General features: G+C 33.7%; 3 protein-coding genes across 4 annotated transcripts; 2 read left to right on the top strand and 1 right to left on the bottom strand.

Moving 5' to 3' along the window:
• Positions 1–3: 3 nt before the first annotated feature.
• Positions 4–1,284, bottom strand: LOC149697759 (uncharacterized protein F54H12.2-like). Its single transcript, XM_089867245.1, has one exon. It carries the CDS (start codon positions 1,282–1,284, stop codon positions 4–6), a length of 1,281 nt encoding a protein of 426 aa, XP_089723371.1.
• Positions 1,285–6,304: 5,020 nt separating this feature from the next.
• On the top strand, positions 6,305–7,308 carry LOC149697758 (uncharacterized). 2 transcript variants are annotated; one of them, XR_016382057.1, is made up of 4 exons: positions 6,305–6,398; positions 6,463–6,675; positions 6,784–7,029; positions 7,111–7,308. XR_016382057.1 is itself a non-coding variant. In XM_089867214.1 (3 exons), exons 1-3 carry the CDS (start codon positions 6,361–6,363, stop codon positions 6,914–6,916), a joined length of 384 nt encoding a protein of 127 aa, XP_089723340.1. In that variant the 5' UTR covers positions 6,305–6,360; the 3' UTR covers positions 6,917–7,308. The 2 variants fall into 2 exon arrangements, 1 of the variants encoding a protein (XP_089723340.1); XM_089867214.1 differs by having other exon boundaries at positions 6,784–7,308.
• Positions 7,309–12,999: 5,691 nt separating this feature from the next.
• Positions 13,000–13,967, top strand: LOC149697757 (uncharacterized). The gene is made up of 2 exons (XM_089867213.1): positions 13,000–13,048; positions 13,120–13,967. The coding sequence occupies exons 1-2, from the start codon at positions 13,027–13,029 to the stop codon at positions 13,854–13,856; spliced, it is 759 nt and encodes a 252-aa protein (XP_089723339.1). The 5' UTR covers positions 13,000–13,026; the 3' UTR covers positions 13,857–13,967.
• Positions 13,968–14,281: the final 314 nt, after the last annotated feature.

Raw genomic sequence — 14,281 nt, 5'->3', positions numbered from 1 at the left:
TGTTTAACTAACAATAGAGACGTTTCTATTCTTGTCAATTTCTAGCAAAGATTGGAATTCCGAAAATACGATACAACTAAGTGTTTTCGCGAGAGCCTTCTTAAATCCTAGTTCTAGCCTCAGCTGCCCTTGTCGAACAAGGTTCCAATGATTTGTTTGACTAGCGGAATTATCTTGACTTAAATCGAAGCAGAAAATGGCGTAACCAGCTGCAAATTCTTCGAAACTAATGTTTACTCCTTGGTCACTATAGTGTGTGTCAGAGCCGCTGAAAAGAGTATAGTAATATCGTACGTACAGCCCCTTGTCAAAGTCAGGTCTTAAAGGTTTGGAAGGTATTTGTTCAGAGTTTGCAAAAAACGCTATATAATTAAGTCCGAAAGTTTCAAAATTTAAAGGGTTTTTCGAGAAAGACCCATTATACGCCTCGTGATCTACGAAACATACTAAAGACCTATTAGGGTTGGGTCCTAAATATATATTTTCGATAGAAGTAGTTAATATGTTAGGAGAAATTGTGAAAACTTTCGTTTCGGTGCGAGTGAAAGCGTATTGAGCCGCTTTGACACTTAAGGCGTGCTCGTGTGCCAATAATATTTTAGGAGCGACTTGAACTTTAGGAACGTACAGAATAGCTTCGACTATTTCGTTTTTATACACTTTTCCGTCAGGCCCCATTAAACAAAACGAAGATTTGGCTCTATAAAGGTTCAATCTTAACCCTACACCATTAATTAAGAGTTTTGAAACGTTACAAAAATCCGAACAAAGAGCGAAATATGTTTCGAATTCTTTAGATTTCGCGCAAAACGATTTTCTTTTTAGGTATCCTTGGTTTTCCGTTAGAGAATTCATTTTCCCGGCAGTATCTTTATAAAACATAGCCGTTTGTAAATGAGAGTTCATAGCGTCGGAACCGTAAGTCGTTATAGTAGATATAAAGGCGTTAAAGGCGTACATATTAGCGGAAGCCGTAACGAGACAATCTCCGACGTATAAATCTACTCTTTCAAATTGACAATGTCCGAAATTATTTACCGGACCTACGTTATCCGTATCGCCTATATCGCCACCATTTTCATCGGTTATTTTATTTCGAGTGTATAACATTATTAAAGAAGTATCGGTATATTCGTTACCCGTACCTGGGCAATCAAATTCGATAGGTTGATCTCCTTTCAGAGATGTTAAAGGTTGTACAGCGATAGTTTTTATATTTTCGACAGACGTTTGCGTTGGAGGAATTGTATGTATGTCCAATTCCGAAAGAACTCCTTCAGCCATTTTTAATTTGTTTTTTTTTATTTAATTAAAATTTAGAGAAAATATCACGTGGCGTCTTAAACGCTAGTTTTCTTTCAACTGATTTTAAATGATTCTTGACACGACGTTTTATAGTGTTTTTCTTCTTCTTCTTCTTTAGGCTATCTTTTTTCTTAGTAGTTTTTCTTTTTTTAAGACCAGATCCGTATTGTTTTCTAACATTTTCTAACGTTTCGGTAGCTCTTCTTTTAACGAATTCTTTAAGATTTTCGCCTTTAACTACGTCGCTTAAAACGTTTTGAGACGTCCCTATTAATTGTTTTCCAACAAACTTTGCTCCTTTCACTAGAAAAGAGGCGACGTATCTACCGAATCTGGCCAGTATAGCTCCAATACCAAATCCGGTTTGTCCCCCATAGCCCCTTTGAAACGGTCTTCCCAGATATACGCTATTTATAACCCCTTGACCCGTTTGGGCTTGATTTAAGTAATAAGTATTATAATAACATTGCTGATGGTTTTTATTTTCTATCGCCGCTGTTCGACGCATTTTATATGTAATTTACAAGACAAAGTCCCGAATTGATATGGGGCATTTTGTCCAAGATGATTCCTTATATCTATGGTTATCGTATCGAAATATTTTTTGGATAAGGGGATATAATGAGGGGAATCGAATGTTTTGACGATCGTAGAGCCGTGTTTATTATTATAATAATCCACGGGTACGATTCTCAATAAAGGCACTGTCGAATTACCGACAATTTCGTTTTCGACAATATCCGTATAAATATATAATTCGGAAGGTACGTGAAAATTAAGACGCGCCGGATATTGGCTTGTGCCCTGTATATTTTTATTATCGACGAATCCTAAAATATCCGCCAAATGACGACTTAAACTTAAAAAAGCCGTCGAGTCGATAGATTCTTTATTTTTCTGTTTTACTATTACGTGACAGCTAATTCCATCGTGAATTAATTTTATAAATGCCGAATTACATTTTTCGGTATGGTTAATAACTTGCAATATATGATCTATAGATTGATAATTTCCAGACCTAATATCCTCCACGTAGTATTTATCAACGTGAACTTCTTCTTCATCAACTTCTTGATCTTTTTTTCTCTTTTTCGCTTCCCCATCCTTTTTCTCGGAACTGTCAACGACTTCCCCGGGTGGAGGAGGGGCGGTGGTGGTAACAAAAAGGCGTTTAGAAGGGGGAGGTTTTTTAAATTTTTCTTTCTTTCGTTTGCAAGCTTTTGAATGTATTTCTTTTTTCCTCGCGAGTTTTTCTTTTTCGTTTTCTTTTAAAACGTTATAGAAACTGTTTGTATATATAATTTCTACTAAAGCTACTTCCCAATTTTTATCGGAACTTTCTAAATTAATAGGATTAGGTAATTTTGTAATATACGACGAGATTTTGTTCGAAGGGAAAAAAATCCATAGAGGAGTCACTCGGTAGCGTCAGGAAAAATCCCGATTTGTTCGACATTTTCGGCTAACACCCAAGAATTTTGAGATTTGGGTAAACCTAAAAATTTCACGAAATATTCTAGTTTTCCTTTACGTTTTCTTTTCTTGAGAATAGATTCTATTTTGAAGCTACGAGGCTTGGAGCATTTAATGAGTTGTTGACTGTAGAAATACCCTTTTATATCTGAACCTTCCAAATCTTGCAATTTATATAAATGAGGAACTCTCGATTTTAAAATACCGACAATTTTAAATACTTCGATCGAAAAGTTTCCTTCGTACCCTTTAGCGAAGGCCGATTTCAGTTTCGACACTCGTACGTAGTCCCCCAATTGAAATTTGGGAGTCTTAACGATTATTTTCTTCGTTTTCTGGTCTTTTTTATAAATATTTTTATAAACTCTTAAAATATTGGTAGGGTTGACGTTATTCGGAGCCATTTTAATACTCGAATGATAAGCCGAATTATAGGCGTTAAGAAAATTATCAATTTGATCGATGTATCTGTAAGTATTATAATGGGTGAAATATTTATGCATTCGTGTTTTAATCGTTCTATTGAATCTTTCTACGAAAGGGGCGTGGTGAGGTTCGGAAGTCATCGTGTCGAATTTAATATTTCTTTCTTTAAGAAACTTTCTGACTTCGAAATTAACAAACTCTTTACCCGAATCGAAATAGATTTTGCGAGGCGAATTGCTTTTATCCGGAGAGAACATAATTTTTAAACCTTTCAATACTTCGTCGGCCGTCTTTCGCTTTAAAGGGACAATGAAACCTTTTCTAGAGAAACAATCTATACCCATTAATAAATAATTGAAATTATAGTTATATTGAGAATAGGTTTTCATATCGACTAAATCCAATTCGAATCTGTCGCCGATATTAAAAACGGGTATTTTACGTCTAGGAAATTTTTTTAAAGGAGTTTTGTGTAAAGTATAAGCTTCCGAAGTTTCTAAAAATTCGCGTACATTTTTTCTCGAAATTCCTTTATCTTTTACGGCCTTATATAAAGATTCGATACTCGAAAATGAAGCGGGATGCGAAACGTCGAAATAGATTTCGTTTAAGGATTTTTCTTGATTGATCGATAAGTCTCCCATACTCCTACTCCTTTGTTAAATTTTTTCTTTTTATTCCCGGGGTTATAGGAAGAACGCGTTTTCTTTTAGGTTTTAAAATTGACCTATTTGGCGTTTTTGCGGAAGTAGTTTTATTTCTAAGTCTTTTTTTAATCGGTAACGAACTCGGAGTTGTTGTTAATTGAAATGATTGGGATGTTGATGGTGGTGGTGGGGTCGGTTGTTGTTGTTGTTGTTGTTGTTGAAAAAATAATCGTTTAGTTTTTTTAACGTAATTTTCGACAAATGGTTCGAATTCTTTCCATCCAATAGGCGGGGATAATAAAACGTTTCCTTCTTCGAAATATTTAATAGCGTAATAAACTAATTCGCTAATATCGCTATTTAATACTCGAGAATCGTCTATAAAAACGGATCCGTCTTTATCAGACCACTTTACTCTTCTTTCGTTAGTCGACAAATAATTTAAAATATCTTTCGCGCGTGATCTATATTCCATAGAAAATAAATTAATCCAAGGTTGTAAAGAATTATGTTCTTGAGGATTTTTAGTCGTTTGATATCTTTGCCATAATTGTTGATATAAAACCCATTTAGTTTTATCGTCTAAATTAACGTTGTTAATTATTTCGCGCATATCATTTTCCAAATTAGTTAACGTATTGACGTCGTTGGAAACCGGAGACGATTCGGGTTTTTCGTAGGGTACTAAAGTCATTTTTTTAGCGAATTTCATTTTCTAGAACTAAATAAAGATCCAATAACAGACGCGGCCAAGGGTAAAAGCAAAGAAAAGATCCCTCCGCCTTTTTGATTAATTAATAGCGATCTTTTTAATTTCCAATAACCTTTTTTATCGACGATTTTTCTTAATTTATTTTTATATTTAGATAATTTTTTAAAATTGTTCGAACTTAATTTGAGATTTCCGTTATGAGTATTAAGCGCGACTTCGCTTAGAGTTTCGATAAGTTCTTTATCGGCGTTTTTCAAAAGACCTAAACGTTGATTTCTTTTTAATTTACTTAAAGTTTTAATTAAGTGTATATTCTTTTTAGCTAAACTTTGACAAAAATTTCCTTTCCTTCGTCGTTTCGAAGAAGGTCTTTTACGTTTCATAGCCATCTTAAAAATGAAGCTAGGTATCGAAATTTATCTTCTTTTATTTAGGAACGTAGATAGTAATTTTTTCATTCGGGAAAATATTACTTCTAATTCTCCATTCCTCGGGACAATTTTGACTTAAATCGAATAATAAATAAGAATAAGGATTTTTGGTAGCGTCTTTGTAACTTTCTTGAATAAATTTCCAATTATACGGATCGATTTGTTTGAATAAAAAATTGACTTGCATTTTATCTCTAATTTGTCTAAATAAAATAATATATTTAGAGTTTAAAGATATTTCTCTTATATTTTTATGAAATAAATTTTGTACTAAAAATAAAACCGATATAGATCTATGATGACTATATTTAGTAAATATATCGGCTATTAAAGTACTTTTATTTTCGCTCATTAAATCGTCAATTATCATTAATATATTTTTAGAACCGTCGTAAATAGTAATATCATCCGGTAATCCACGAATAAAATTAATATTACTATTACTTTTCATATCGTCATAAAAAGGTTGCCATTCCGAATAATAATAATCAATTTGATCAATTTTAGGTTTAAACATATATTCTAATTCTTTAATAATTCTATAACAGAATACTGTTTTACCGCTACCGGAACTATCGGCTAACAATATCGATGCTGGATGTTCGAAAGGTATTATCATACGTCTTACTTCGAACTTTATATAAATACGAATGAATCAAAAATAAGAAATGCTATTAAATAAATAATTAACGCGTTCGCGCGCTCGCGCGCTCGCGCGGAAAATTAATTTTAAACGCGCGCGGATTTTACGCGCACGCGCCGCGGTAGGAGGTCGCCCCCCCCAAAAACAATTTTTGGAGGGAAAAAGTCCCTCCAAATAATTTTTTTTTAAAAGTATTTTGTAAAGAAAAAAAAGACATCTGCTTCTTGACTATTTACTAAATTCTTCTTCTGCTCTAACCTTTACCACCAACGTTAACATTAAGCTGACAAACTTTTCTTGACCTACATATAATGTAGGGGGGCTCGGTTTCTTCTATTTTCAACAAAAATTCTTACCTAAAAATACCCTATACTCTTTGGAGAAAAAAAAATTTGACAACTTTCTCTTTTGGGGTAGGAGTGGTTACATCGTCAACCATAATCTCTAAACTTAAAATCCCAAAAGTAAAGAGATGGGGTTGTTACTAGGAATCCCATTCATTCATGTCAATGTTAACTACGTACTGGTCCTTTATTCTAACACCTAAATAAACTTCATCGGTGGTCAAAAAGACCATATGATTTTGGAAAACCCTTTTTTTTTTTACTATCCCTCTTCTCTAAATATAAAGAGCATTTAGGCCTATTTTCGGGACCATCATTTTCGACTTGACCCAACACGAGTTAAGAGCAAAATTTTAGCGGTTAAAAGAACTCACTTAAAATGGATCGAAACGTACGATGTTCCGCTGGACCAGATTGGTAAGTAATACGATACTATTACCTTTATTGCGATTTTGTTTAATTTTTATTCTCTCTCTCGTAGTTTTTTGCACGGCGTTGATACGCCATTTTCACCCTCGCCTTTTCACGACCTAGAAACTTTGGCCCCTTTTGAAAATTTTATTTTTCAAATTCCATCACCTTCTCCACCATCACCATCATCAACCGATGATCAAAATAATGTTGCTTTTACGCTAACGCCATGGGTTAATGGACCCGGTCCAACAGTTGATAGTTTAAATTGCCATTCCGACATGTATGTATTAAACTTTTTTTTTTAATTTCATAAATCCGAATTACAATCATACGCGCGTCCTCACATCAATCACGCGCTTAAAAATGTTTAAATTATTTTTTCATCTAGTGTCAAAACGCAGTTCGAGACGTATCTCACTGGTCTAAGACCATTCATCAACGACGACGAATATGTGGATACGCTCTCGTCCCAACTAAACGGCCTTATTGACCATAATAAGGTCGATAACAACCAAAAGTAAGAATTAATTTTGTTTAGTTTAAATATCTTTAGAAACCTTTTTTTATGCTATAACGTGTTTTCCCTAAATTCCTTTTTTATCAGTCAATTTACTAACAATTGTAAAGGCTTCGCGTAAGTTTCACATATATTTTTTTTGACCCCTCTGGATTTAATATTAGTTCCTAATTTTTTTTTTCTTATTTTCCCGATTAGCTCCCAATTGGAAATGATTCAGCTACGCGGCTTCCGCGCCAGGATGCAAATATTACAAATAAACATTCGTCAAACCATTCGCCATGGCCAGCTTGACGAATGTTTATTTGAAGGCCTCTTTTGCATCCTGGCGCATTGCATTAAAAAATATTAATTTTTTTAATGCCTTTTATTATTAAAAAAACACTAATTTTTAATGTTTTGATGCTTCTTAAAAAAAAATTTTCTTGTTAATACAAATTTTTATTAAAATTCAAAATATTACTTTTAAAAGTTTTTAATGCGTTGCTTCTAAAAAAAATTATAAAAAATTGTTTGTTTTTTAAAAAAAGAAAATAAAACACTTTAAATTTGTAAATTGAGCTTTTATTTAACATTTTAATCTTAGATTCCTTTAAAGTTTATAACCGTATGGTACAGTTTCGAAATTGTTAGGTAAAATTCTTACTTTATCTAATATTATTCTGTATACTTTAGTTTCATCGCGAGATACAACAATATGATTTGGTAATCTTCTAATTTGTTTCGGAATACGTATTTTAAAATCGGTATTTTCATTTTCTTCAATTTCTACGCCTAATAAGGCTTTAAGGTTTTTTATATTTATAATTTTCTCCGAATTTATATCGAGCCTAAATCCTTTCACTTTAGTAATATTATATTTTTTCCCCGAGTCAGGATCGAGTATTGACATGCTATAATTTTTAGGACCTCCACTTACGAATAATTGACAATACGCGTTCTTGCCAAAACATTCTAATTCGTTTTTAAGTTGTCCCAAATAATCTCCCGTAGGTAATAAAGGGTCTCCGTTAGGGGATAAATACAGTTATGAGTCAGTGTCGCAATAATAGCAGGCTTGACCAACTTGTTCTAAAGACTCGAGTAAATGTAGTCTCGCCATTGCGGTAGTGTACGAGGCAACTACTACATTCGTGTGTTTGTGTTCAATTTAGTTTCCTTCGGTGGGTATATATTTAACTAGAAGCGTCTTTTCGTTTATAGTCATAATACTTCTAACTTCGATTTCGGGATTTAATAATAATTCGAATAACTCACGACCAGTTTTCAAAACTTCCGTTTTGGTTAAAACAGTTCTTTGCGCGAATTTTCCCCATAAAGAATTAAGCATAAATTTTGCCAATGATCTTAACCCCTCGTTTTTCTTAATATTATCTAGATTCAAATCGATACCTTCCATTAATTTGTAATTTTTAACGTATTCTCGCTTTTCTTGTTCGGTGTTACAATTTGAAGGAAAACCGCTAGCCTCGGTTTTATATCTTAAAAAGGTATCGATATATTCTTGAAATAAGCCTCCCTTTCCGGTGACTTTATCGTATTCGGTTATTTCATAAACCCAAGCTTCGATCTTTTTTAAAATCACGTAACCTCTATTAACCGCGTGCCTAAGTTCGTCAATAACCCAAGTACCGTTTAATTGTCTTTCGTGAGGCTCGTGGTTACATTCCTCTTGATTTTTAGTTTTGCAACACGTGTAACACAATGTAAAAACTAATTTATTATTAATTTTAGCCGGAAGAACCGGGTGGTATAGGTTAGACGGGGGCAAAATTTCGCATTTAAGTAACCCTTCAAATTCAAAAATGTCGGGTATATTCTCGAGTAATATTTTGGGGTGACCTACCACGTTCTTTTTACATTTATTTACACACGGATATAAAGATGTGAAATCTAAATAATGAATCTGTTCGTTACCCATTGTTTCGTGGAATCTTTTCAAGGTATTTACACGACCTCCGAAAAAACTATCTTTAGGATTCAAGGGTTCTTTAATTTTAGTTAATAAGTTCTCGTTCGATAGAAAATCGCTAATTTCGGGATTATTTTTCTTTTCTATATTCCACTCGCACTCCCAGATCGTGGTCAATTTTATATTATTTATCGATTCCAGCTTGTTAATTATTTTCATCGTTCGAATCCATCTAGTATTTAAAGTTTGGCCCGGATCACCCGATATAGGTTTATGTCTATTTAAAGGGAAGCAAACTTTACACCCGTGGAACCAACATCCGAAAAATTCAAACACTTCATTCTCGTACATCCCGTCTACTTTCATATTAAGGACTCTCGCTTCTTTCCCCGTATACGCCGATTGAATAGGAATGTTTCTTTTATGGCTTAACCATACTAACCATTCAATCGCCACGCGAGATTGATTTTCTTTAAGGCGGTATAAATTCTTGGGTATTATACCTATCGTATCTTTTTTTAAAAAGGTTTTCCCATACACGTGACTACAAACCCCTGGCATTGTCACAGCCCCGCATCGAAACGGATCTACACCGACTCTATCTATTAAAAGTTTACGTAATATCAAGCAACCTTTTCTCAAGATAGTCACGTCATTCGAGCAATATTTATTAAGATCAATTAAAAAATTAAAACCATTTTCGGATTGGGTTTCTTTGTTATACCATTTAAGAAACGATTCGTAATTTTTTGAGGTAAAATTTTCGCATCCATAGGCTTCTTTAGGGGGTAATCCTTTCTCTAAGACGTAATTAGTCTGCTCTTGATTGTTAATGTCGAAATTATGATCGACTACGTTAAAGAGAAAGTGGGGGAAATAGCCCTTAGATTCGTCATCCTCTCTAAAGCCGAAAGTGGCGGGAAATTTAGCCAGAGCTACTGGGACGAATTTGTACGAGTCTAAGAATATTAAATTATAAAGTTTGATCTGATATACCTCGGTTCCGTTCACGATTAATTCCGGCTGCCAATTTTCGTCACGACCCATTATTTCTCTTAATAAAAATTGCTGGTCGTATTTACTACCATTATGACTAATTATATATACATTTTTAACGTCGGCCAGGGTTCTTAGGTACTCGATAAAACCGTGTATAGGATTCGATCCCGCGAATTTTCTTTCTCCGTTTCCAAATTGACCGCATAACGCGCAAAATCTTAAACTTATTTCGTCGACGCAGTTTTCGCAAACAATTTGGCTAATAAGTAATATTGGTTGATGTTCGAACCCTTTCTCTTTACCGTCTTCTTCGTACCGTTTTATTTGTATAGATTCTATGTCGAAAAACACGAAGACGAAACTCGGTAGATTAGTTTGTCTTTTCTTCGCGGACGAAGCTAAAAACGGAGTATCTTTGATTTTTGGAATGTAACAAAGATGGTCGGGACCCTGATATTTTCCACACACGTTACAGTAAATTGCTCCGCAGATATGTTTTTCCTTTCTTTTACTATAATCTATAACTTTAAAACATAACGTACAGTGAAATAATTTTTCGCAAAGAGGTTTAGGGCCTTGTAAATGACTTTGAAAACATTCCTCGCCCCTAAACGTTCTTAAGCATTTGTCGCAATTAAGGTTTTCGCCCTCGCAATTTTTATCTCTCAGGCATCTGTAACAGAACTCGTTACATTGATGATTTTTATATTGCCAATAAGGAACTAAACATTTAAAACAAAATCTGTCGTGTCCAAAAAGGGGTCTAATGTTCGTTATCACGTTATAATGATTTTTTTCGTTTAAGAGAAACAACCTCGGTCTCTCGTCGTCAATTTCCCCCAGTGCTAATACCGGCACGTTATTTTCGAATTTGTATATTAATATGGAAAACTGGTTTAAACAGTTTCTAAATTTAACGAGGGATTCGGCACTACCGCAATCTTTGTTAGGTCTGACTCCCGCTTTGACGCAAAGCTTGAGCGCTTCGTCTTTTTGCTTTGAGTTATTAGACTTTCTAATGTTTTCCCAATGACGTTTAATAAACGTATCGTTGGTATTGTCATTCTTATACTCCAAATGCGCTTTCGCGACAACCAAGGAACGCGGAAGACACAATACATCGGTATTTACTATACGCGTAATTCCCCTTCGATCGCGACAAAATAAATTGTAAGGTTTAAGACCACCCGGTCTCTTACGGCCGTGACCTTCGGGGACCCTTACCGCGTGAAACGTTATATTTATAGGACCCATGAAAAATTTCTCTAGCTCATCATCGTACAATATCTCGGATATTTGCTCAAATATCGAATCAATGTCTATTTGATCCGCTCTTTGAAACGATATTTCTAACTCGTTTCTTAATGGTAAATTGTAACTACTCATAGATATTTGAATATAATCTGTTGGTTTGTACTGCCTTAAAACGGTTTTTACTATATTCCGAATACCTTCCATTATATCGTCCGTTATTTTAACGACTAATTCTCTTCCGTATAAACTAAATTGTTCAATGTATTTTTGATTCTGACTTATAATTTGGCAACACGATAAATCGTTTATCAAAGAAGGTTCAACCCCTCTTCCTATTTGGTTATAGGCAATATCGTCCTCTTCGCTAGAACTGGGCAAAAGTTCAACTTCCCAAATCGATTCGTCATCGCTCGGATCAATCTCGTTGTTTTCATTTAGTTCCTCTTCTATCGCGTCTCCTTCTAATTTGTTGTTATTTTCTTCGAGATATTTCAATATATCCCTATCATACTGCGAATTCATAAAGTCTTCCTCCAGTGTTAAATTTTCATTTAATTCTAAACGTCTTTCTTCTATACTGTGTTCGTATAAAGATCTAAATGGTTGCGGTATAAAACTATGTAAAGTCTCTAATTCTTCTAATGTTTCGCAAGATTTCGGCGAAAGTTTGACGGCGCTCATAAATCGAATTATTTCTACGAACGCTTCCATAACTCCGAAACTAGCGTTCTTAAGAAATGTAGGTATTTCTAATGGAAAACTCTTTAAAGGATCGACGTATAGAAAATGGCATAGGAAAAAATAAAATCTATAAATTTTTTCGATAGGCCAAGGCCTACAACAGGCTAATTCCTCCAATTCCCAAATCAAACCTTCCGCGTCCATAATTTTGGAAGGTTCTAATATTTTTGTCGATAAGTGCGTGTTTCTCAAGACGACTTCTGGAAAACTATTACGTACAATTAAGGTACAACTCGGTATTTATACTCTTTTAAGCTACCCTATTACTTGCCTTGTAACTTTACCTCCTCACCCCCTCCTCAGCGTCTTTTATCTTTTCTTTATAGTTTGACATGTTAAATAGTAAATAAGTTCTTTTATACCGAAAAAAGAAAGACTTTAAATACCTTTAGTATAACAATCGGGTTTTCCTATTATTCATACCTATATTATAAAAAATACTCCTCTATGTGTCAAGAAAAGGAAATAAAAGAGGACCCCTAATTATAGGTTGTCAACAAGGTGAAATGAAAAGGTATTTACCAACGTTTAAAAGGTCATAATTCACTTAATCTTCGCGATCCCCTCAACAATAAAATAGTAGATAAGTTCTTATACCTAAAAAAGAAATACCTTTAGTATAATTATTGGGTTTTCCTATTATAAAAAATACTCCTCTATGTGTCAAGAAAAGGTAATAAAAGAGGACCCACCCCCCCAATTATTGGTTGTCAACAAGGTGAAATGAAAAGGTATTTACCAACGTTAAAAAGGTCGCAATTCGCTTAATCTCTAAGAGAAAATAAGAAAGATACGAATAATAGAAAGTCTTTGTGCGGTGTTTTACGGGACCAGGTGATATATTGTTACTACCCTCACCATTTTCAAATAAAAGCAGGTCATTAGTTACTGATAATTATTAGTTGTCATTCACCTGTCAACATGGAAACAAGTCGTAATGAAAGGAATATACCAAAGCTAAAGCCCAATACTATTGTTATTTCTTTGTGTTTTATTATAATTCTGGGAATTTTGGAATTTGTAAATTTATGGTTTCAGAACTTTGACATTAAGATAAATTTAAGATGGAACAATGAGACTAAAGACTATCCATCTTATTTACATTTACAACAATACCCTAATAGTACCAACGCTAATTTTCGAGTATAAATAGGACCCTTACTTTATCATAATACCCACACTTTCTCGACGAACACCGACCAAGAAACATGGAACACGGAGACTCTAACAGTAAATATAGATTTTTTAGCCCATTAACTCTCTCTCTTAATATTTAAAGAAACTCTGTCTCTTTATTTAAGTCTCTTTCTACGACCCGAATACCGGCGTCAGAAGAAAAATCTCTATTTCTCCGATTAAGAAAATCAATACCCGTTTTCATTTAAGCGATAAATTATGCTTAACTTTCGGATTTGAGAATTTACACCTAGACATAGAACTCCGTATTAACAACAAAAACTCTTTCGAAACCTTCGCTTTAACCGACGACGAGTTTCACAATCTGCTCTTGAAGATTGGTCCTCTTGCCGGTTGGACATCGGGGAACGAACCCCGTCAATTCGAAGCGCTACTTTCTGACAACGGCAATAGAAAAGTAACTGCTCTCGCGTCTAAAGATTGTTTAAAATTTTATTCCGAAATCAATGATAAAAAATTGTGCGAAATAACTCTTAACTCCTTTGAAGCTTACGAATTAAATAGAAGCTCAGAAACCATTAACAGTCATTTACATAGACTAAGATCTCATAAGGTCTTATTCAGAACCATGATTGAAGTTATAAATGATTATCTTTCAAGCATTTACGAAATGCTTTTCGACACTAAAATACTCCCCTCTCATTTATACATGATTGAAGAACACGAAAAATTTGATCGCGTTTACAGTTATTTTACAAATTACATCTCCCCTTTTAAAATTATAAAAGAATTTGAAGAGAAATTGAAAAATCAAGAAATTGAAAACGAATTTAACAGTTACAATATCTTTAGTATATTAGCTGGTCAACTTTATATTTTAAAGGATTGCATTAATTTTTAAAAGAAAGTCTTATTAAAAGGCTTTTTTATGTTTTGTATTGTTTTTATTAGGATATTTGTAACATTTGGATATTATTTCTGATGTATTTTATATTTTAAAGGATTGCATTAATTTTTAAAAGAAGTCTTATTAAAAGACTTTTTTATGTTTTGTATTGTTTTTATTAGAATATTTGAGACATTTGAATATTATTTCTGATGTATTGTCAATTTTCTTATAACTTTAGTTACGTAATAAAGTTTTTAAACTTTATACACGTTTGGTATTTTTTGAAAAAAACATATATTAGGGTCTTGGCCATCTTGTTTTCCTACTACAACGTACCCTTTTAAATAAGATCCGAAAAGAACAAATCTGAGCTTAAAGAGGACCCCTCTCGACTCGAAGAAATTCTTCTTTTTTTCCTCAAATAAGGTTGACCATAA

This window comes from Phalangium opilio, unplaced genomic scaffold (genome assembly GCF_054372755.1).
Source record: "Phalangium opilio isolate 3A_F unplaced genomic scaffold, DU_Popi_V2 ptg000019l_1, whole genome shotgun sequence".
Classification (NCBI taxonomy): domain Eukaryota; kingdom Metazoa; phylum Arthropoda; class Arachnida; order Opiliones; family Phalangiidae; genus Phalangium; species Phalangium opilio.
The sequence above is the reverse complement of the archived record's forward strand: the minus strand, read 5'-3'. Positions and strand labels throughout refer to the sequence as shown.

What these genes read in the sequence shown, in the direction of transcription:
- LOC149697759 (XM_089867245.1), bottom strand. Translation starts at nt 1,284, where the DNA reads ATGGCTGAAGGAGTTCTTTCGGAATTGGACATACATACAATTCCTCCA.
- LOC149697758 (XM_089867214.1), top strand. Translation starts at nt 6,361, where the DNA reads ATGGATCGAAACGTACGATGTTCCGCTGGACCAGATTG. An exon ending in TGTTCCGCTGGACCAGATTG is followed by an intron (nt 6,399 to 6,462) that starts GTAAGTAATACG and finishes TCTCTCTCGTAG; the next exon opens with TTTTTTGCACGGCGTTGATA. An exon ending in TTAAATTGCCATTCCGACAT is followed by an intron (nt 6,676 to 6,783) that starts GTATGTATTAAA and finishes TTTTTCATCTAG; the next exon opens with TGTCAAAACGCAGTTCGAGA.
- LOC149697757 (XM_089867213.1), top strand. Translation starts at nt 13,027, where the DNA reads ATGGAACACGGAGACTCTAACA. An exon ending in GGAACACGGAGACTCTAACA is followed by an intron (nt 13,049 to 13,119) that starts GTAAATATAGAT and finishes TCTTTATTTAAG; the next exon opens with TCTCTTTCTACGACCCGAAT.